We start from the raw sequence: 23,159 nt of genomic DNA, 5'->3' as shown, positions 1-23,159 counted from the left end.
TGGTTGGGTTGGTTTGTCCGGGTGGCCCAGAGGTGCTCTCTGAATTGCTCCGCAAGTAGGCGGCCTGTCTCGCCAATATAGAGGAGGCCACACCGGCTGCAGCGGATGCAGTAGATAATGTGGGTGGAGGTGCAGGTGAATCTGTGGCGGATATGGAAGTTTCCTTTGGGGCCTTGGAGAGAAGGTCTTGGTGATGATACAAGTGAACTGTGGGACACTGTTTTAAAATAATGGGGCACCCTTTTAGGACAGATTTTTTTTTTCTGAAAGGGCTGTGCAATCTTGGAACTCTCTTCCTCAGAAGGCAGTGGTCATTTAATTTTTTAAAGTAGGGGTAGATGGTTGCTTACAACACAAGGAAATTAGAAGTTGTGGGAATGGGACGTGGAATTTGGAACATAAAAATGGACATGGGAAACAAACTTCTAATGATTGAATGGAGTTGTCATTTAAATACACTTCACACTAAGAAACACTCAAGACCCAATGAAAAAATGCAAATACCCTTAAGTGATCATTTGGTTGAAAAAAAATTCAGTGACCACATCAAAGATAGATAATCCTTTAATAAGCTCATAAAACAGTCAACTGTTCACATAAACTGTGACAAATTCCTCAGATTTTTAAACTCAGCCAAGCAGCATTCATAACGGTCTCAGCTGTCAAACTGAACCACCACTGCTTCAGTACAGCCTATTAAAACACAAAGAATAGACTTTACTCTCTATTTCAAAGCAAGTAGTCTGTCAGTCAAAGAAATCTAGAATCAGGCGACTTCCTTTTTGGTTCCCCACTTGTAAATGGGATTGTCCCATGATTCACAACTCTTCAGGGGTGGCATGAAACATGTTGACATCTGAAGTAACATGACTCCATAACATTTCAAAGGTGGGTGGGAGTTTTCAATTGCCTACTCCTGTAATGAATCTGGAAAGGATCGGGTTGAGCTATATGCACCATTACTTACACAAATTTCTGGAAATAAAAATGAGAATGGGAATCTTCCTGCCTTTTCAAAGATCTCCCAAGTTGGCCCACCTTGGCAAAAACTGTGGATCATAATCTGGGCTCACAGTCCTCGGCAGTGCTGAGCGAAGATCAGTGCTGTCTGCTGTTCAAAGTATCCACATGATGTGTGTAAATATTTGACAATTTGTAATAAACAGATTACATCAATATAATAAATCAGAGTCAATGCCTAATTTTTTTCCCCCAGAAAGAAGTTGTACTATAAGGTACTGACCCCTGAATATTTAACCTGAAAGTCTTCCTTTTGCAACTTGGTTCAGCTGTTATTTCTATTATGTGAAATGTTTAGAATTCAGGAAAAAGTGTTAAGCAAACATATTGTGGTATTTAATAATGCAATTTTTGGGTATGTGATCTTGTTCATGCATGAGAAATTCTCTTGTCATCCTAAAATAAGGTAGAAGAAGCAGTGCAATAATGAAAAAAATAATTGGCAAAGCATTTTTTGTGTGGGATAAGCAAATAGTCTGATGAATCTTGCATTATTTTCTAAAGTGCAGGTGATCTGACAATCTGTTTTAAAGTGAGTCAGATCAATATAACTGAAAAGTGATTTGCCAGTAATCTTTTCCACAAGATGATGACTGTTGAATGAAGCACAGCTTTATTTCCGGACAGGAAGTGTCAGCCTCTTTCTTCAGCACGTTACGCTTATGGTTTATCCTCCTACTCACTGTCACCATGTTATGTGTTATATGCAGAAGTCAAGTTAGGTAAAAGGGATATGACTCCGTCCTTCTCCACGCCTCCCTTATCACTGCCTTGTCAAATCTAAAAACCAACATAGTGAGGAGTTCTAGTCCAGCCTTTCCTCTGTAGGGCTCAACACAGGAAACCAACAACAAAAAAATTATCATTGTAACATTAGTAGTCAGATAGCAGCAATGCTGTTTTTAAAAAATGCATTCAACCAGATTGATTCTATATTTGAATGAGATAGACTATTACTAGCTGGTTGGACAAGTTGCAATAATACACATGAGAATTAAGTAATAAATAAAGTCCATTGTTGCCTGCACTTGATTTTTCCATTCCTGGCTGTCACCCACAGTTTCAGCGTTTACAAGAATTTGATGTTCACATGATCAGTACAGAGTAATTTGCATTTTATAGTGAAGAAATGGGGTTACTTTTTTAGGCCATGATACTGGACAGTTCAGCTTCAACAGACCATTGGATTGTACAATAATGATTCTGATGCAGAATTTCACTTTATGTATAGTTCGACGCCCCCTCGTCATTTCCTGTTCTTTTTCTCAGGGGGTGGTAAATGGAATCCAAATCAATGTGTTTGTTGATAGAGTTCCGGTTGGAATGCCATGCTTCTAGGAATTTTCGCATATGTCTCTGTTTGGCTTGTTCTAGGATGGATGTGTTGTCCCAGTCGAAATGGTGTCCTTCCTCATCTGTATATAAAGATACTAGTGAGAGTGAGTCATGTCTTTTTGTGGCTAGCTGATGTTCCTGTATCCTGATGGCTAGTTTCCTACCTGTTTGTCCAATGTAGTGTTTGTTACAGTCCTTGCAAGGTATTTTGTAAATGACATTAGTTTTGCTTGTTGTCTGTATAGGGTCCTTCAAGTTCATTAGCTACGATAATGCCAACAGGTATGAGTAGTCTTGCAGTCATTTCCAAGATGTCTTTGATGTAGGGGAGAGTGGCTAGGGTTTCTGGACACGTTTTGTCACTTGTTTGGATTTGTTGTTGAGAAATTGGCAGAGTGTGTTCATTGGGTATCCGTTCTTTTTGAATACACTGTATCGGTGATTTTCCCATGCTCTGCATAGTTTCTCTGTGCTACAGTGTGTGGTGGTTCATTGAAATAATGTTCTTAAGCAGCTTCGTTTGTGGATGATTGCTTCTGTAGTTCAGTATTTGGTCTGTAGGCGTTATTTTCCTGTAGAAGCTGGTTTGAAGTTCCCATTGGCTGTTCGTTCCACTGCGGCATCTGGGAATGGCAGTTTGTTGTTGTTTTCCTCCTCTTTAGTGAATTTTATGCCAGTAAGGGGATTATTGATGGTCTTGAAGGTTTCCTCTAACTTGTTTTGTTTAGTGATGACAAAGGTGTCATCCACGTAGCGAACCCAAAGTTTGGGTTGGATGGTTGGCAGAGCTGTTTGTTCAAGTCTCTGCATTACTTCCTGTGCTAAGAACCCTGATATCGGAAATCCCATGGGTGTTCAGTTGGTTTGTCTGTAGCTTTTGTTGTTGAAGATGAAGTGGGTGGTAAGGCATAGGTACACTAGCCTGATGACATTGTCCTTGCTAATGAAGTTGGTGGGATTTGGTGGATGTGTCTTTGGTTCTTCTAATAGTGCAGACAGTGTTTCCTTGGCCAGGTTAATGTTGATGGATGTGAACAGGGCTGTTAAGTCAAAGGAGACCATTATTTCATCCTCTTCTATCTTGGTGTCCTTGATGGTCTTCAGGAATTCTTGGGTGGAGTGGATGGAGTGGCGTGGGTCTTCTACCAATTGTTTTAGTCTTTAGTGTAGCTCCTTGGCCAATCTAGGTAGTGAGACTATGTCATTTACAAACTACCTTGCAAGAACTGTAACAAATACTATATTGGACAAGCAGGTAGAAAACTAGCCACCAGGATACATGAACATCGGCTAGCCACAAAAAGACATGACCCACTCTCACTAGTATCTTCACATACAGATGAGGAAGAACACCACCTCAACGGGGATAACACATCCATTCTAGGACAAGCCAACTGAGACACGCACGAGAATTGCAAGAAACATGGCATTTCAACCAGAACTCTATCATCAAACACATTGACTTGGATCCCATTTACCACTCCCTAAGAAAAAGAACAGGAAATGATGTCACCACAGGAAATGGAATCACCAACCCAAGGAAGCCTAAACACATAAATAAAAAGTGGGTCATACCACCAGTACTTCATCCTGAGGCTCACTGATGATGTTACCTAGTATGGTGTCGAAACGTCTGAAACTGTCTCATCAAGCAAGCCTATATTCAAGCCTACAAGTGTTTGGCTGGTTTACAGGGATTGTCTTCTTAAAGCTGTGCTGCAGCTTTGAATGTTGAGTGTTACAATTCTTTCTTTTGTTCTAAATCTATTTATATAAGAGACAGGCAGCCAACTAATTCTTTCTACATTTTTCCTTGTGCTTTATTTAACATAGCTATCTTAACTTAATTATATATCTGAGCTCTTTCTTTGCATTACAAAACATTTGGCTTTGCTTACTGTTGCGTTGTGCCTCCAGCAATTCTCAGCTTAGGATTTCCTTTGAGAATTCTAACAGAGTTCCATAATTTAGAGGGCAGATTCCATTGTAACTGTTCCTAACAATAACAATTGAACATTATATAGTTTAAGCCAAAATTAAACTATTTTTATTACTCTACCTACCTCCACAGTTTCACGAAGAGCTAACAGAGCTTGATCTTTCTCCTCTAATAAGAGACGAATTTCAGGATTCAGCTGGGAAAACTGGTCATAAAATGTCCTAAGATAGATAAAATAATGATGGGTCATTCAAAAGGAAACACATTGTATGCACGATTATAATCCATTAATGGAGAATCTGTACAAAACACCATGCATTACAAAGCTAAACCATTATAAAGAATGTTCACCAGCCTGAAGCTAGTATGAAAGTCAATGCAAATTGAAGGAAAGTCCAGTGAATTTGTACTGAAATAAAAACAATGCATTCTGTTCACAGACCCTGGAGTGTTTGCTGTCCAGAACAAGAGCTTTTTGATCACAATACAGCCAACATTAATGAAAAATTGGTTGTGGATGTTAGGCAGGTCAATCTTGTACAACAACCATCTTCTTGTGTTTCTGTGGTACAGACAATACTTTTCAGCATAAAGATGCTCTGGACTAGATTGTTTTCAAGCATCTCAAAGACAACATGTACTTTTAAAATAAGTTTCAAGTTTCAAATATATTTGGTGATGCCCATATGTTTGACAGTAATATTGAATGATGTTGATGATTAATATTAGAACTTATTACTAGATTTTTAGTTATAAGCAAAATCTCAATTCTCTATTGTCAGTTTATTTTCCAGTTGACTTGTCTTCTCCAATCAAACATTTTTTGATATTTCTTAAAATGTTAATTAGTTTTAATCATTCTGGTTGCAGATTGACTGAATGTAAAATTTTACTTCAGCCACTTATTCATCTCTCTATGTAACTGTGTGTGTATCTATGAGCTGAAAATGTGTTGCTGGAAAAGCGCAGCAGGTCAGGCAGCATCCAAGGAGCAGGAGAATCGACGTTTCGGGCATGAGCCCTTCTTCAGGAATGAACAGTGTGTGTATATCTATGACCTCTATTTCTAAAACAAGTTGTAATAGGCTGTGATAAATTATAGCAAGTAACTGTAGTAATTACTGCATTTAACAAAACTTTGCTCAAAATAAATTGCATATTGGACCATTGTGCACAAATGAGTGGGCTGATTATTTCACTGAATTGTCCTATTTAATGGCACTTAAAAGTGCCTGAATGAATATATTCTGCTCTTAAATGTAATTAGTTATTTTCTCCTGATTTCTTCCCTTTACCTACTTCCAACTTCTCCCTGTGGTAAATTAGCCAAGACATTATTATTCATATTGTGAGCTGAACTATTACAGCAATGTGTAATTTCAGTTGGGCTGTAGATGGGAACTTGGCCAATCTTCACTTTCTTAGCACAAGAACACTGAGGTCAATTCCAGTTTATTCTGTTCAGTTACTTTATATTAGTTGTAGGTCCTGATAGTCCCTATTATACTTTCGTTATTAAACTTACATTATTTTATCCTTCACTTACTCTTTATCTCTTCAAGCCACTGGTCCTGTGGACCATGCCACCTACATCCTTCACACAGATTGATATTATTCATGAATGTGATATATTGCAGATCCGTTAAAATACATAACATAAAAAGTAAATCAGAGTGGATAAGACTATGAATATACCATTGTATTGCTGAGTGAACATCATGTAGCAAAAGTAGAGTTCAGGACATTATGGTCATTGCAAAATGATTGAACTGCTAATTTATTTGTTGTCTGCCATCACCATGTGATATTGTTGCTATCTTGACTTCTGCTCATAAAGGTGTTTTTGACATGGGATACTTGACCAATGCAAATTAGTTTCACATATTATGAACATCAACCTCAAAACAGTCAACCTACTACCCAGCTTTTGTGCTGTGAGACTGCAATTGGACTCTTAAAATCTTTCACTATAAACTACATAAAGCTTGTTTGTACTATAGTGCAAAAACAAAACTTGTTATCGTAAATTCCATCTGGGTGTCTCTGAAAAAGTAAAAACCACGAAGTCATAAAAACAGGAATCTACAAGCCACAGATAAAATATATGCTAAATATTTCTCTACTTCCTTCTAACAGTGAGTAGTATTTTATACTATATCACACACACTAAATATTGAAGTACTGGTGTTACTGGGAGAGGCTTACATGTGTTCATCTGACCTGAAATTTAAAGTTTTTTTTATAGCAAAATCTGGCTTGTCCATGTGTTAAGCAAAAATAATGAGATGAATTTTCCAAGCCTCTGAACGAGAGGCAGTCACGAGTCAGGTAAGAAAATATGCTAAGTTCAAGCAAATTAGATTCTTGGTGCCAAGAATAAAATATCTGATTTTCTACCCATGGTTTGGATGGAGAGATGAGAATCTTGCTAGTGAGAAGTGAAATGTCTGTTTGTATTCTGTTAGTGCCTCTTGTCCCCTCATTTATAAGCAACTTCCTATTCTCCCATAGGCCAGACAGAAACAAGACAGGACCGATTTCCAACATGATAGTCAGAGCAGGTACCTGGTGGTTCCAAATTGCCACATGCTTCTTTGGGCCTTCCTTTTAGCCAGCAATTGCCAGCATTTCCAAGTATGCTTAGGGGTAGCAACCATCTGCACTCTTGCCCACAGAGGATGGCATCAGACTTGCACCAGCCTCACCACATCACTATTGCACATTTCAGACTGACTTGGAACAGAGTTCTCCACCACAATACTGTACTTTGGAACACACCAACACTTTACATTGCAATGCTCCTGCCAGGCTGCGCTATGAATAGGGACAGGAAGACATCTCATGCATCGGACCATGGTGAACCTCAGGGTTCTTCACTACCTTTCTTCGTGCTCACTTACTTCATATCAACATGGATGCTCACAGCATCCCCATCTTACCTTTTGTCCTTTGTGGCCTCACTTAGAATTTAAAGGCTCACTGTATTTCTGTTGTTTGTTATATTTTAACAGAGACACAAAGTCAGGTAGCTTGCCCTGGTTGTCAGTACTTATCAATGAAGGGAATGCACATCACGCCACATAAATGTCACACCTGCTGCACATGCCAAAAACTTACACAATACATACTTCCATCAGGTGGCCATGTCTAAAGGTCCTCCATGTCCCAAAAGGGGAGTAGTCCCCAGTCAAGTCAAGGCAGAATGTTGTCAATTAGGGATATCATCACAGTCAATTAAGGGCAGCATCTGATCTCAGTCCAACATCTTAGACACAGTCAGTCATCCATTTGGGATAGTCAAGATTAGGGGTTTTGTACTACCACAGTCTGGGGAGTGGACCACAGTCACTCCTGCAGGTCCAGTGCAACAAGTCGAAGAATTAGTGGTGAATCAGTCAGGGAGCTGTTCAGATATCAGTCAGGGAGCTGTTCAGGTATCTGTCAGAGATTTGGTCATCCATCAGTCTGCACATTTCTTCCAAGTCGGTTAGGGTAATTGGCCACAGTGAGTTCCTGGGGCTTGCTCAATGAAAATAAAGGCAGGGGAAGTATCAGAGTTTGGTTGCTATGATAGGGAAGTTGTGGAAATTAATAGTGGGAAGAGGAAGGAGCATGTGGGGATGCAGAAGGGATAATAATTAGGAAGGGAGGCAATTCATTATAAAATGAGGGCACGAGTCACTGAAGGAGAGGGGTTCTTCGATAGTCACCACGACTATGAAAGGAGAATTTAGTATAATGGCTGGCATGGCTAGGCTGTACAGCTGGGATTCAAGGGGCAATTTTGGAAGATGAAGATGTAACTGAAAGAGATGGAGCTCAGAACTAAGGAGGAAAAAAGGAATGCAGAAGAGGGGGTGGGGAGTGTGTCTGTGTCTGTGTGTGAGTGTCAGTTTGTGTGTCTGTGTGTGTGTGTGTGTGTCTGTGCGTGTATGTGTCTCTGTCTGTGTAGTGTGTGTGTGTGTGTGTGTGTGTGTGTGTGTGTGTGTGTGTGTGTGTGTGTGTGTGTGTGGTGAGCAGACCATGAGTGTGGATGGAGTATGTTGTTTTTCTGGCGGAACACGTGGACCGTACTTATGGATGATGTGATGTCCCGCAAGACACTATTCCATTAATCTGGTACTTACACAGTACAGGTTCAAGACATTTGTAATCATAGTTGAAACACTTACAACTGTGTGGGACACAATTTCTGGCCACAAGCAATCTTTATCATGTTATTAATCATTGTGGATTGTGATTATTAGCAACTTTGCAAAGCAAAACAAAACCTTAAAAGGGTTAATTATGGGCCACAATTAATAAGAACAATCCAAGGTCTCAACGGCATGGAGCTGATGGTAAATATTTGACAACGTCTGTGTGTGTATGTGTGTGTGTGTGTGTGTGTGGTTCCTGCTGAACGGCTTTTGCCCAAAACATCAATTTTCCTGCTCCTTGGATGCTGCCTGACCTGCTGTGCTTTTCAAGCACCACTCTAATCTAGACTAGGGTTGTTCAATAATCCTACCGCACTTAGAATCTCCTCTGGCTTGTGCTGCATATATTGAATTATGCTAACTATGTCAAAGGTCTGTCTCTAGCATTCCATTTTAGAATCCTCTATATTACAGTGTATCAGGGTCTACATTAAACCCTCATTTTGATGTGATGTGAATCTTGACTGCTCACATTACCAATGAGCTGTTCTGTTTCTAATATTCCCCATACAGGTTCAGTGGAACAGGAACCAATGGATCAAGTTACACCAATCATCATTGTTATTGTTGCTATGATGCAACAAAAGCACAGAAGAAGTCACAGCTGAAGGTCCATTTGGAATGCATGGGAGGTGGAGGAAATCCAGAGTCTATTACCCTCTATTACTATTTCCTTCAGAACAGCAAGATGCATTTCTGTCATAAACAGAGAATATCTCAGGACACTGTTACAGAACTATGTCATCGGCTGAAGCAGGACCTGTAACTTGAAGGAGTGGGGGTCAATCCAATCCTGGTTGCTATCAAGAAGAAAGATGCGCAAAATTTTTACTGATCGCTAGTTGCTTCCAAGAATCCACTCAGGATCTGCGTAGGATCTTTTAATCTTCAATCCACAAATGTACCAAGGCTGTTGCTGACGTAACTTGTACATATCACAGTGCTTCACCTTGTTTCCCTGTGAAGAGGTCAGTGCTGTGGCCCAGGCTGTAGGCTTTGCCAATATAGCTGGCTTCCCACAGATGCAGGGCATTGTAGATTGTACATATGTTGTGATCTATTCCAGTACAAAATGTGATAACCCATATGTTATACAATCTTCTATAATGCATAATGCAAGCTAAGAATTTCTGAACTTGTAATTGTTTGAAAATGATACAATACCAGTGTTACTGCTGAACAGCACTTCAGATGACTTGAGAGCAAATATGTATGAAAGGAAGATCAGACAGATCAAATTAAGTGATAAGTATGTATGTGTAAAGCATTGCACTTAAGAAGAAAACCAAATGGTTGGCACAAGTAGTTCCTGAATGGTATTAAATTAGCTCAGGAAGACGTTGAAGGAGATTTAGCAGACTTATTAATCTAGACAATATAGTGCAGCAATCAACAAAGCCATCAGCATAGCAGTTAAACAGCCAAACAGTACAAGTCAGAACTTGTAATCCACTCTATAGTGTTTAGGTCAGTTCCCATCTTGATTTAATGTTTAGTTAAACTAAACATTAGTTGGACTTTTCAATCCTTCAGAAAGTGTAAGACATCATCAGAGTGCAAATGAAATATTATTTTAAATTAACTTTCAAATGTTTGTCTGAGGACAATGAACTAGTTCAAAATAGTAAAGCTGAATTTTTTAAATACTCATTCCAAAGAACGGAGTTTCATATATACTAGGCAAAATATCTAGAACCATTGAAGATACTAGAATGGGGGATTTTCGGCATGGATGAATTAGGATGGATGAAATTGTGTTCAACGTGTGTAATGCACTTCTATTCATTATACAGAATGAACTACGTTCTGAATGCTAGTCTGTTCCATATGTTCCACACCCTAAGATTCCCTCTTTGCTTGAAAGACAAGGTAGTAAAGAATAGAACAAATATGAAAAAAAGCCCTGAAAATTCACTCAGTCTCTATGAAAATGCTACTTTGAACATTATAGGTTGCAAGAATACAGACGTAAAACAGGTAGGTGAAGTTCACTACATCAAAACAATCACTATCCTCTTTTCATTAGATGTTTAACAAAGGGACATTGATCAGCACAAAATCACCTCATAAAATGCAATTGCACAATTAAGGTATCTCTTGGAGCATGGTGACATTGTCTATGTTTTATGCGTAAGAAAGTAGATGACCCAATGTTGCAGATGGGCTTGAGTAATCTAGCACTTCACAGTGTACATGTCTCATCATTTATACTGCCTGTTGCAAATGCCAGCAAGCTACACCCACAGCAGAAGAGAATAACAAGTTTCACTGTGAAAAGAGAGGAAGATCAAGTATTGTTGGCAGCAATAGTATCAGAACCAGCTGGCAAGAAGGCCAAGTCATTTCCTTCCTCAGTTGCAGCAATTAAATATTAATATCTCACATGGTCTTATTGTTAAAAACATAAAAGACAACCACTGTATAAGCACAGATGCCTCTGTGACTTACTTGAGTCTATCCAAAATATATAAGAAAGAACATACCTTTATACTATCTATATTTATATTATATAATATTATATATTCTACATACATAGCATACATTGTCTTTTGGGACTTCTTTTAGATCCTACAAATTACATTTGAAATGTAATTACTGTTGTATTCCAGGAGTCAATCTATATACTGGAAGCTCTCCAAAACAATCAGAAAAATGACCAGTTAATGTGCTTCCATTGGTTAAGGAATGAATATTAGCTGGAAAACTGGGAGAACACCTTCCTCTTATTTAAAGTGCTACCAGAGAGCAGTTATTCCTCCAAACATCAACAGGTTCAGCAGTAACCAAAAATACCTAATGATTCCAGCATGAAATTGTTTTAAAATGGGATTACATCATAATTTCAAAGGTAGTGCCTTCTACAAACTAAATTCAATAGATGTATTTGGAAGGTTGTAGTGCTTACATAATTTTGACAATTTAGATAACCTGTTAGGGATACGTTTGCTAATGTAGCCCCACTTTGAATTGCATCATGCCAATTTCCATTGATTGTCCTGGGGCAGATAAATAGGCTGCTGCTTTTGTTTGTTTACGCATCACTATACTTGAAGAATGCTGCAGGGATCAGACAGGTACTGGGTCAGAGCATTGCCTGCCTCCAGGTACTTGACATTTGGCTCAGAGAGACACTACGTAAATACATCTTTGGCACGCTGTGTTGTTTTTTGTGAGTATTTTAATGGTTCACAGGTAAAAATGCAAATCATTAGAAATGGATCATTTTGTACTACTAGGTCAGATACAATCCCATATATGTCCCCAAAAATATTGCCTCACATGAGGATCCCACTGAACTTTTACAATATTCCTCCATTCCACAATCATTATTCACAGGATTGACAACTTAATAATGATAAGTTGCAAATCAGATCAATTTATTCTTAACTTAGAACTGGACTAAAACTGCTAAAATATATTTGAGGGCTTTCAGACATTAGACATACATGGTCTGTGCTAGATTCAAATAAAATATGTACAGGTAACTACAAATAGATGGCAGGCAATATTTTACCATTATGAACTGAAATAAGTATTCTAAATTACCTCTGCTTCTGACTGTTGTTCCACATTTCAGGTTGGGATTGGCATTCCTTTGTAAATAAATGCATGTTGGGTGGTACGTAATCTAGAAAACAAAACAGGATAACTTTGCGCAGAATGTGTATTATATTTTGCTTGCGTTGTAACAAGTTATTACACTCACACATAGGAAGATAAAGCAGCGTCATTTTATGTCCTTACAGCAACTATTTCTGGTTACCTCCAATGTAGTTTTAGTTGTGCAGAGAGCATTGCACCTACATTTTTAAAAATACATTTATTGTTGAACCATCACAGCAGGATAAGTTCAAATGAGTCAGTCATATATCACTCTGATTTCAACTTAATTACTTTCTTACTTCTGGAAGATTTAGATCTATTAATTAATATTAAAGGAAATCCTGTTCATTTGTGTTTCATTTGTCAGTGCAATGACAGAGGAATTAGAATCGAACATTATGTTCTGGGAAGGTTTTATATAGCCAAGGATGGAGTCAAAGGCAGAAAGGAACATTTTGCAACTTTCACAGCTGATGAACTTGCCACATTTCCGTTACATCAAGTTATGCAATATTAAAAAATAAGACAATGCAGTACTGTAAACATCTCAATTGGAGAATGATGGGCCATATTAAACAATCATGATTCAAATTTTAGAACCACTAACATGTTTTAAAGATCTATTTCTGTTTGGATCAAACTCCAGTGCTTTTGACATTGCTGAAGATTTACTCTTGATGACATGATGGAGTATAATATGTAGATATTAATGGATACTCTGCCATAACTTTCACTGAACTTTTATCCCTAGTTGGTGCTCTCAAGGAAATATTTTAACCTTCATTAAGGTTCAGCTAATCTCTTCTAAAACAGGGGCATCAATGCATTTTCTGATGGCATTCATTTTATTTAAAAAAGCAACTTACCAAATTAGCTTTGACAGCAAGCCCATCCAATTCCAACTCTACTCTCAAAAAGGATAATGGCAGTAAAGTCTTCTTGACTTGAATATTAACTGCCATTCCTTCACTGTTGGTACAAACATCATGAAGTTCTCTACCTTACTCAACAGTACCATCACAAGAACTCCAACTGTTCAAGGAGACAAACCAACGCGATTTCATAGGGGAGTAATAAATGAATTCTTATCAGCATCTCATCCACATCCCAAGAACAAGAAATCAACAACTTGATTGATTATTCAGTGGACCAAGAAGTTCCTTTCCAACACAATATTGTTGGCTCACAATTTTTTTTAACAAAAAACAAATATAGTTTTCAAAAAATATTTAATCATAAAATGCTTCATTTATGCTTATTGCCAACATATTTTAAATAATATGAGTCAGTGGACTCTCTTTCTACTGGCTCTGTAACCAAATAATTATTAAGTGCAAGAAAGTAGCTTACCTGAAATGTTTTTGTCAGCATAAGTACTGTAATTTTCCACCTCCTGCCAAAATAAAGAAATCTACTTACGAATTTGTTAAACAAATGTGTATTCGACTATTTTTAATGACTCCACAAATATTTGCCATTCCCATTATAGGGAAGAATTTGGATGGGATCATCTGTCATAAATATTATGCCATCTCTTCAGAGTTAGTGTGGATCTTCTGCTGAAGTTATGGTAGATAGTCAAGAGAGCTTACATTGAAATTAACAGCATTTTGATTTACACTGAATAATGCAAAGATGATTATCTCATTCTCATCAGGAAAATGGTGATCCTCAGGTTAAACTATCACCAGTTGACTCTCTGTAATGAAAGAGCTGCCCTACAGTCTGATAAGACTACGGCGATTTATCTTTATTTACATGGGATAACTAACAATATTTAATATTAGAGAATAACTCATTTAATGTTAAATGCAATCTCCCATATATATTTCCATCAAAATCACCCTTATTTTATTGAATACAGTTTTTGCAACAAATATATAAACTTCATAACAGTGCAAACGCAATTTTTCACCATTTATTACTCATATATTTTGGCTGATACCTTGTTAAGTGGCTGTGCCAGACTTTTTCAGAAAGTGGTTGCAAAATTGCTTTATGAAGTTTATAGAATATCCCTTTCAATAGGTCCAATATCAATATTTACATAGAGACAGAGGTGCCTCTGCAATTGAACGTATGAATGTTAAATACATTCTTTGGCATTGTGTATCCCATTTGTTACAGCTGTGCTCACAGTGTATAACTGCTGCTGATTTCAGAAGGTGTTGTCAGCAGCAATTTGCAAACATAATGTAGGGATCAACAGATATGTTGGGTAATTGATAGGAATTCAGGATTTTACCATATCTTGGAGTAATAAGACTCTGAAGCCTTATTGGCAATGAAGCAGAAAATACTCAGGGTACACGGCACATCAATCAATGTGTGGAGGAGAAAAGGCAAGACCATCTTTCAGGTATGTACTGTTATGACCAGTTCCTGGATGAGGGTGATTTTTATGATTAGCACAAAAAAATTGCCTTAATAAGCGATGGTGTAGAAGTATTTTCACTATATTGTTTATCCAGGCACCCGAGTTATGTTCTGGGACCTGGGTTCAAATTCCATCAGCTGTCAGAGAAATTCATCTGGTTCACTAAAGTCCTTTAGGGACATTAATGATCCGTATCTGGTTTGGACTATATTTGACTCCAGACATACAGAAATGTAGTTGACTCTTAACTGCCCTCTGGGCAATTTCAGGATGGGGTGGCACAGTGGTTAGCATTGCTGCCTCACAGCACCAGGGACCCAGGTTCAATCCCAGCCTTGGGTGACTGTCTGTGTGGAGTTTGCACATTCTCCCTGTGTCTGCGTGGGTTTGCTCCGGTTTCCTCGCACAGTCAAAACATGTGCAGGTTAGGTGCATTGCCCATGCTAAATTGCCCATAGTGCCCAGGGATGTGTAAGTTAGCTGGGTCAGCCATGGGAAATGCTGGATTATAAGGTTGGGTTCGATTCCACCCTCAGGTGACTGTGGAGTTTGCACATTCTCCCCTCATCCTCATGGGTTTTCTCCGGGTGCTCCAGTCTCCTCACAGTCCAGCAAAGTGTAGGATCAATGGATTTCCATGTTACAGGGATGGGATGAGTCAGTGGGACGCTCTTTGGAGGATTGGTGGCGACCCAATGGGCCTAATTGCCTATAGGATTTCAATGATTTTAACATTTGAGAATATAAATTCCAATTATCAACTTCATGCTCAAATGTTTAATATGAATACGCATTTATATGCACTTTATTTTTCATACAGAAATTACCCAATTTGCATGATTTTAAGCAAAAATATTGGAATGTATTCAAAGCAATTTAGGCTCTTATGTAGTTTGCTGGTTGCAAATTCCATCCTGTGGACTTATACCGGCAGAATAAAGATAAAGGCAACAAACACTGACAAAAGGATTCTCGGTGAATGTCAGATTTATGTTGCAAGTCAAAACGTGTGGTGCTGGAAAAGCATAGCTGGTCAAGCAGCATCCGAGGAGCAGGAGAGTCAATGTTTTAAGCATAAGCTCTTCACAGGATGACAGCTTATGCGTGAATTCTCGACTCTCCTGCTCCGCAGATGCTGCCTGACTGGCAGTTTTTGACTCTGATCTCCAGCATCTGCAGGCCTCATTTTCTCCAGGTTTCTGTTACAAAACCACCAGAAAGGATCTACACTGAGACTGTGAAGTTCAGCTGTAGTGTGGGTAGCTGCCAGAGCCCAGGCAGGGTCAGATAACCAGTTGTATGTGTGAGCATAATTGTTGAAGAGAACAAAAATGTAATTTACTTTATTGACACTAGACATTCCTCAGCATGGCTTTCAGCAACTGGGAAATTGTATTGCTGCTGGGCTAAGCAGGTTGAGCACTCAGATTGCTCATGCTCAGAATAATTGCTGCTATATTAAACACACCTATATTGCTGGTCCACTGCTACTACCTCGAGTGATGGATGGCTATTTCTTCAACAAGAATATCAACTTAAATTTATATGGCACGTCTCATGTAACAGAATATCCCAAGCTGCTTTTGGACACTATTAACAAACAAAATTTGACATTGAGTCATATAAGGAGACATGAAGATAGGTAACCAAAATAAATATGATTTAAAGGAACATCACAAAAGAGGAAAGAAGGTTTAGAATAGAAAGACTTCAAGCAAGAATTCCAAAGTTGAGGACCTAGGCAGCCAAAGATATAATTGCAAGTGGAGCAAGGAAAATCATTTAAAGAGAATCTTGGCACCTCTAATGTCAGTAGCAATGCTTCATTTAAATTGACAATGTTGCTGTCGGGAGTCTATCACTAATAGCATCAAAGTAAAATAAATACACTGTAATGTAAAAACCACTGTATAAGTTTAGCAGGGTAGCAAGGTAAACACTTACCATCTGAGTAGCAATTAAGTGAACTGCTTGAAATTATTTGTTTGAACTGTAACTGAAATTAAGGATTTGAGTTGCTTATGTGGCTCAGTGATAACACATCACCTCTGTGTCAGAAAGTTGTAGATTTAAGTTCCACTTCAGAGGCTTCAGCATGTAAGCTCTAGGCTAGTATTCAGTGAAATACTGAAGGTGTGCAGGATTGTTATTGGCATTACCTTTTGGACAGTCAAAAAAGGTGTTGCCTGAGATATTGTAAAAGGCTCTAATAAATACAAGCATTTCTTGCTAATTATTAGTGTTAATTTTACCTACGTTTCTGGATCGGCGGATATCTAGACAGCATTTATCTCTCCACCCTTCAGGCACTGTATTCCTGATGAAGGGCTTTTACCCGAAACGTTGATTTTACTGCTCCTCGGATGCTGCCTGAACTGCTGTGCTTTTCCAGCACCTCTAATCCAGAGCCTTAATTCACTCACTGGAGAGGTAATCAAAGTTTGTGAGAAGATTTGTAGGCTCGGGTGCTCGTTGTTGTGGTTCTGTTTGCCGTGCTGGGAATTTGTGTTGCAGACGTTTCGTCCCCTGTCTAGGTGACATCCACAGTGCTTGGGAGCCTCCTGTGAAGCAAGCTCAAGTTTACATTAAAGACCCATATTTACTTGAAATCCTTCTGTCATGTACTTCTAGTACTGTGGACTACTAGGAGAAAGTGGGGTCAAAAAAATGTGGAGCTGGAAAAGCACAACCGATCAGGTAGCGTCCGAGGAACAGGAGATTTGATGTTTTGAGCTTGAACTCTTCATGAGGAGTACTGCGTATTTGTACGATTTGGGTGACAACACAAAAATAACTGCAGTTATGAACTTCCTCATGCTGTTTGAAATTTGATGTCATGACTGCCTTTCCAGGCACAATTGTGTGTAGAAGAACTGCATAAATGATCATTGACAATAGTGCACCATCAGCCAGAACAGACACATTGTAACTGGGTAGCTTCATAAGTCCTTTGAAGACAAACAGACAGAGGCTTCTGATCTGTGTTTCACTGACAGTAAACTGAGATCACAATGTGGGGCATTGTATGCATGAAATGTATCACTAAGCTGGCTACTGAACAAAGTATTCAATTAGTAACCATCTGAGAGGCCTGTTTTTAAAATGACGATTGGCAGTCTTTGATGCAATTCTCAGAAAAGGCTTTCTGAGCAGGCCAGTACCATGAGCTAAGAACAAAGCAAAGCTTCCATGCTTGCTGTCACTAGCTTAGTGGTACACTTAAATGAAGATTTGGTTTATCACCTCACAGGGCATTGTTGATGATTAGTTAGGTACAGAACTCCATCAAAAATAAAGACATCTGAACATTATACAGTAATAAAATGTACCTGCATATGAAAAAGGTGTCTGTTTCTTACTTGTGTGCAATTGAGTTCTTCCTCAATCTTCTGTCTTAACATGTATAAAACTGGTTCAATAATTCCAGGAGAGCTCTTAACCAACTTTGTTAACATGTCTTCGGAAATATGAAAATGTAATTTGGAAAATACTTTCCTGCGTAAAAGAATTGTGAAAGAAATTTAATTGAAATATACTTCAAAATATCATACTTTCCATCAACGTAAGACTCTATACAGGTCTTACAAAAATGAATATTTTCTGAAGGAAGTGTAGCAGATTTTGGGCAGCATGATAGCTCAGTGGTTAGCACTACTGCATCACAGTGCCAGGGACCCAGGTTCGATTCCAGCCTCGGGTGACTGTCTGTGTGGAGTTTGCACATTCCCCCCCATGTCTACGTGGATTTCCTTCGGGTGCTCTGATTTCCTACCACAGTCCAAAGATGTGCCGGTTAGGTGAATTGGCTGTGCTAAATTGCCATAGTGTTCACGGATGTGTAGGTTAAGTGCATTAGGGGAAATGTAGAGCAACAGAGTAGGGATTGGGTCTGGGTGGGTTACTCTTTGGAGGGTCAGTGTGGACTTGTTGGGCTGAATGGCCTGTTTCCACACTGTAGGGATTCTGTGACTGTTTTAGGAAGTCAATGATAAATATTATCTATCATAGATTTCTACTTGATTTCCAGTTACTAAAAATTTCATATATAAATAATTAGCTTTATTTGCAAGTTTTAATTGTATTTTAATATAAAACTCTCTCCTATTCAATAGTTAATGCAGAATATTCTACATGGAAAAAAATTGTAAAATTCGACATTGTGGAAAATATGGAAGAATAATACTGATTTTGGATAGTATGCAGAGAACAAAGTGGATTCCATGAGCAACTCTTTTACAATGAAAAAATTTAAAGCAAAGGTAAATTACTCACCTATAGATAGAAGGTGAAACATTTTAAGCACATTAACAGTGCAGTAAATAGGAAAATAACTATTGTCCATGTTTGGAGAGATTGACAAATAAGCATCATGAGGTACTTAGTGTAAAAGTCGAGTAGAAAAATGTTGAGAGAAGCTGGTCTGTGAGAAAGAGTCACATGAAAGATTTAATCAAATGTGGACAGGATCAGGGAGTGAGAGAGAAAAATTCATAGGAAAGAGCTAAGCAAAGAGAGACAAGATCAGGGAGAGAGAAAGAAAGTCAATGTCAATATGATCAAGAGAAGATGAGATTGGGGAATAAGGTGGAAAGATCCAATTAAAGATGAAGCACCTGGTCAAGTTATTTGTACAAATTGACTGCTCAAACATTGCACTGGTAGAATCCCTTGATCATACAAGAGAGTAAGTCTTCTCCTTGCTTGCTTGTATCTAATAAAGATTGCTCGAGTTGAACAAGACATCTAATTCTCAAGGCTTGTTTGGGTACCTGGACAAGCGCTCACCCTTTGTACATGATGACAAGGAGCTGATGTGCTACATTGGGACCGTGGTAGTGAGGAGACAGATCATGGATTGAATATCTTTATTTTTACCATCTGTCATTAGGAAAAATCTACGTTGCAGTAACTGGACTGGTCATTTAAGTAGGTATCAATAAATCACTGCCTCATGTGTCAAGACAACAAAGTGAGCTAGGGGAAGAGAAGAGCAGCCAGATAGATCAGAATTGTGGCATGACAGGAAAGCCAGAATGACAAGGCTGTGTATCTGAGCTATTATGCGATAGAAGTCAGAATCACCATAAAGCAGGGGCCAGAGATAAAAAGCAATGGTAAGAATAGGGTAGAACCATGAGCTACCTGCTGGATTCGAACCATCACACATCTGGTGATAGATCAAGAGCCAATGTGTGCGTCAGGGGTGAGATTCATTATAGGGCAGGGGCTGGGGCAAAGTATGGCTATAGGGATAGTGTGATGTCCTGCAATGGTCAGTGAAATGTCAGAAAACAACATGATGAAGAAAAAGGATTGAAAGCCCAGAGTTACTCTAGGGGTGCAAACTATCTGCTGAAGTACCCGGTAAAGGGACAAGGTAGGTAAGGGGATTATAATTGTTATCTGTTCTTGAGACTAAGCATACAAATCCAAAAACAATGCCAGACAAATAATAGAATCAGTGGCAAAACACACTAGGACAGGAGTCAGGAAAAGTTAGTAAAAGTTTCAGTGGAAGTACAACAATAGTCTGGAAGACTACTGAAAACACAAAGAAGATTAAAAAAAAACTTGTCTGTGTAAGTCTGTGTTTAGTCTTTTTATGCATTCAGAAAGTGATAAATGGTAAATGTGAATGAGCGGAAGTGTATCTGAACAAAGTTACGTTAAACTGATGTAAATAAAAGCAGCAGGCAGAAGAAGCGATGATATAAACAAGGGTTTAAGTTCTTGAAAAGCAAAGCATTGCTTTCCAGTTTGGTTTGTTTGATGGTAGTGGAATTTCTGGGATGGGTCTGGCTAGTACAGATGCTGGATGAGTTTGTCGGTGAGGCAGAACAGCAGATAAGGAGTCCACACATACGACAAGAAAATGGAATCAGTCTGCCTGCTAGCTAAAAATGAGAAGCAGTAGAATAACTGGAGCCAGTTGGAGTTAATATTGAAGGAGAAAGTGAGGACTGCAGATGCTGGAGATCAGAGTTGAAAAATGTGTTGCTGGAAAAGCGCAGCAGGTCAGGCAGCATCCAAGGAGCAGAGAGTATCGACGTTTCAGGCATAAGCCCTTCTTCAGGAACTCCTGCTCCTTAGATGCTGCCTTAATATTGAAGAAAACAAGGAACAGAAGGAAGACATGTGTGCCGTACTTGACAGGACATAGTCTATCACAGAAAGAGAGGAGTAAATGAGGGCTGGAGAGTACAAACATGAAGACACAACAGGTTGGTGAGTGGAGAAAGTGGAGTTCATAAAGCCATGTTGTGTGGATATATCAAGGTTAGAGGAAAAGAGGCAGACAGATCAGAAATAATTGAAGGACAGCAATAGTGAAACTGAGCAGGAGAGAGAAAGAGATGATATTAAGGCCACCGGGTATTGCAGGGAGAATACGAGACCAGGGAAAACCATGAATTACGTTAATTTCAAAGGCAAGTTACAGTAAAAATTAGGGATCATTTGTGCTTGGTAACCAACTAAAGGAAGGCCTCTGAACCCAGAACAGGCAACAGGGTTAGAAAAGGAATTTGAAATCACATTCATTTCCAAGGAACTAGACATAGGATTTGGGAAACAGGCACAAGGACAAGAGCAATGCGGCAACTCTCTCATCAACACAAAGGTAGATAGAGGGACAGGTAGCATTGACGAAGTGGGGAGGCTGCAGAAGGATTTGGACAGGTTAGGAGAGTGGGCAAAGAAGTGGCAGATGGAGTACAATGTGGGAAAGTGTGAGGTCATGCACTTTGGTAGGAAGAATAGCGGCATGGACTATTTTCTAAATGGGGAGAAAATTCAGAAGTCTGAAGTGCAGACCTTTAGCGCTAGCTAAACCCCTAAAGGGGAAGGAAAGCAAATCAACATATATGTGGAAAGTAGATATATTTTGGAGTCATACATGATTACCTGATTGTCTGGAGCAGGCAAGAATATGTATTGCCTCAGTGGAATCATATACAACATGAAAAGAACATTTGGAACCTCATAGTGGTAGTAGGAAGTAGCAGTGGTCAAAGTTGAAGTTCACCAGAAGATCATTATTCCAGTTACAAATTTATAATGGCCAGGAGTACAATTAAATAATTGGGAAGCCAAGGACCAAAAGGTGTAGGGCAGGAGGGTCTAGTGATTACAAAGAGTCTAATGAATGGAGACCATAGGATACTTGTTGTAAAAGGCAAGTTGTAGTTCCTTTGAGAAGCTGGTCTGTGAGAAAGACAATTATATGAAAGAGCTAATCCAGTGGAGATGGGATCGGGGAGAAAAACAGAGATTCTTGTGACAATGTGATTAAGGAAAGAACAGTTTGGGAATAAGGTGGAAAGATCAAATGGAAGATGAAGCAGTTGATCAAATGAACATTTTGTAATTATATAAATTGAGTCCTCAAACATTGTAATATAAAGAAAAGAACTGTGGATGCTAGAAATCTGAAACAAAACAAATTGCTGGGGTAACTCAGGAGGTCTGGCAGCATCTGTGAAGAGAAAGCAGAGTTAATGTTTTAGCTCCAGTTACTCCTCTTCATTTAAATTCCTAATTGCCCAAAAAGTACCTCAAAAATTGAAAGATCATTCAGAAGAGTAGGACTTCTTACATGCTTGCATCCAATAAGGATCACTTCACTGAAATGTGACACTTGACTTGAATGTGAGGCATGTTTTGGGAGTATCCAGGCAACTCCTCACTCTTAACCGCCATTTTAATTATACAATCAGGGCGGCTGTTTTCTGAGTCAGAACTTGGGTGCTTTAGGATAACACTAAATCTAATGTTTAATTTTTTTAAAAAATTAGACCTATGAGTTGAAGTCAGCATCATCAGTATGTCACAATGGAGCAATTACAAATTTAGTTTTGCAATAGTAGACTTCAAACTTGGTTATTTCCTGTCAACTCGCAGCTGTTGCCAGGAAGGACTGTGCAGCTTAGGAGTGTTGCCTTCATTGTTACTGCCAGCACAATGTTTATATTGTCCATTGGCTTCAGGTCTGGCACTAGGAAAGAGTATAACACAGTTCTGTCCTGAGTGAGGCATGATCTAATCATACGGCACACCCCAATGATTTAAAGGAAACTATATGGTCTGTCATTCAACTGTGGTGGATTTGACTGAGACCTCAAATCTACATTCACACAAAACCCCAATCACCTTTCACCCTTTCAAACTTGCTGCTGTATAGCCAGGATTGGGCAGCCTTTTTTTTTTCTGACAACATTGCTGTTCTAAAATCCATTCACCGGATAGGTGAACAGAGGGCAGAGGGTGGCTGGAACGCGTTGCCAACAGAGGTAGTAGAGGCAGGCATGGTAGATGCATTTAAGATACATCTGAACAGATGCATGAGTAGGTGGGGAGCAGAGGGATACAGATGCTTAGGAATTGGGCAACAGGTTTAGACAGTAGATTTGGATCGGCTCGGGCATGGAGGGCTGAAGGGCCTGTTCCTGGGCTGTAAATTTCCTTTGTTCTTTGTTCTATGTGACCAAAAGTTTTGTCAAATAAGTAGGATTTAAGGAATGTTCTAAAGAAGGGAAAGCGAGAGAGAGAAGATTAAGGAGAAAATTCGAGAGTTCATGCCTAGGCTTATGCCTTGGAAGAATGTGGTTCCATGAGAGAGAGTGCAGAGGAGATTCACCACCTGAAGCATTAACTCCAATTCCTCTTCACAGATGCTGCTAAACCTGCT

The 23,159-nt window shown here is 39.0% G+C and overlaps 1 protein-coding gene across 8 annotated transcripts in view; it reads right to left on the bottom strand.

Moving 5' to 3' along the window:
• spef1 (sperm flagellar 1) overlaps nt 1-23,159 on the bottom strand; it is a 38,081-nt gene that overhangs the window by 8,338 nt on the left and 6,584 nt on the right. For 7 of the 8 annotated variants that reach the window (XR_006309685.1, XR_006309686.1, XR_006309687.1 and 4 more), the window contains exons 3-6: nt 17,803-17,968; nt 13,447-13,489; nt 12,040-12,121; nt 4,419-4,515 (exon numbers count right to left, since the gene is read on the bottom strand). Coding sequence is in view for 5 of the 8 variants with exons in the window: in XM_043678886.1 (XP_043534821.1) it covers nt 4,419-4,515; nt 12,040-12,121; nt 13,447-13,489; nt 17,803-17,968 (388 nt within the window). In the remaining 3 variants the exon portion in view is untranslated. The remainder of the gene's footprint in view (nt 1-4,418; nt 4,516-12,039; nt 12,122-13,446; nt 13,490-17,802; nt 17,969-23,159) is intronic. The other variant, XM_043678885.1, reaches the window with a different exon arrangement.

This window comes from Chiloscyllium plagiosum, chromosome 38, assembly GCF_004010195.1.
Source record: "Chiloscyllium plagiosum isolate BGI_BamShark_2017 chromosome 38, ASM401019v2, whole genome shotgun sequence".
Classification (NCBI taxonomy): Eukaryota; Metazoa; Chordata; class Chondrichthyes; order Orectolobiformes; family Hemiscylliidae; genus Chiloscyllium; species Chiloscyllium plagiosum.
The sequence above is the reverse complement of the archived record's forward strand: the minus strand, read 5'-3'. Positions and strand labels throughout refer to the sequence as shown.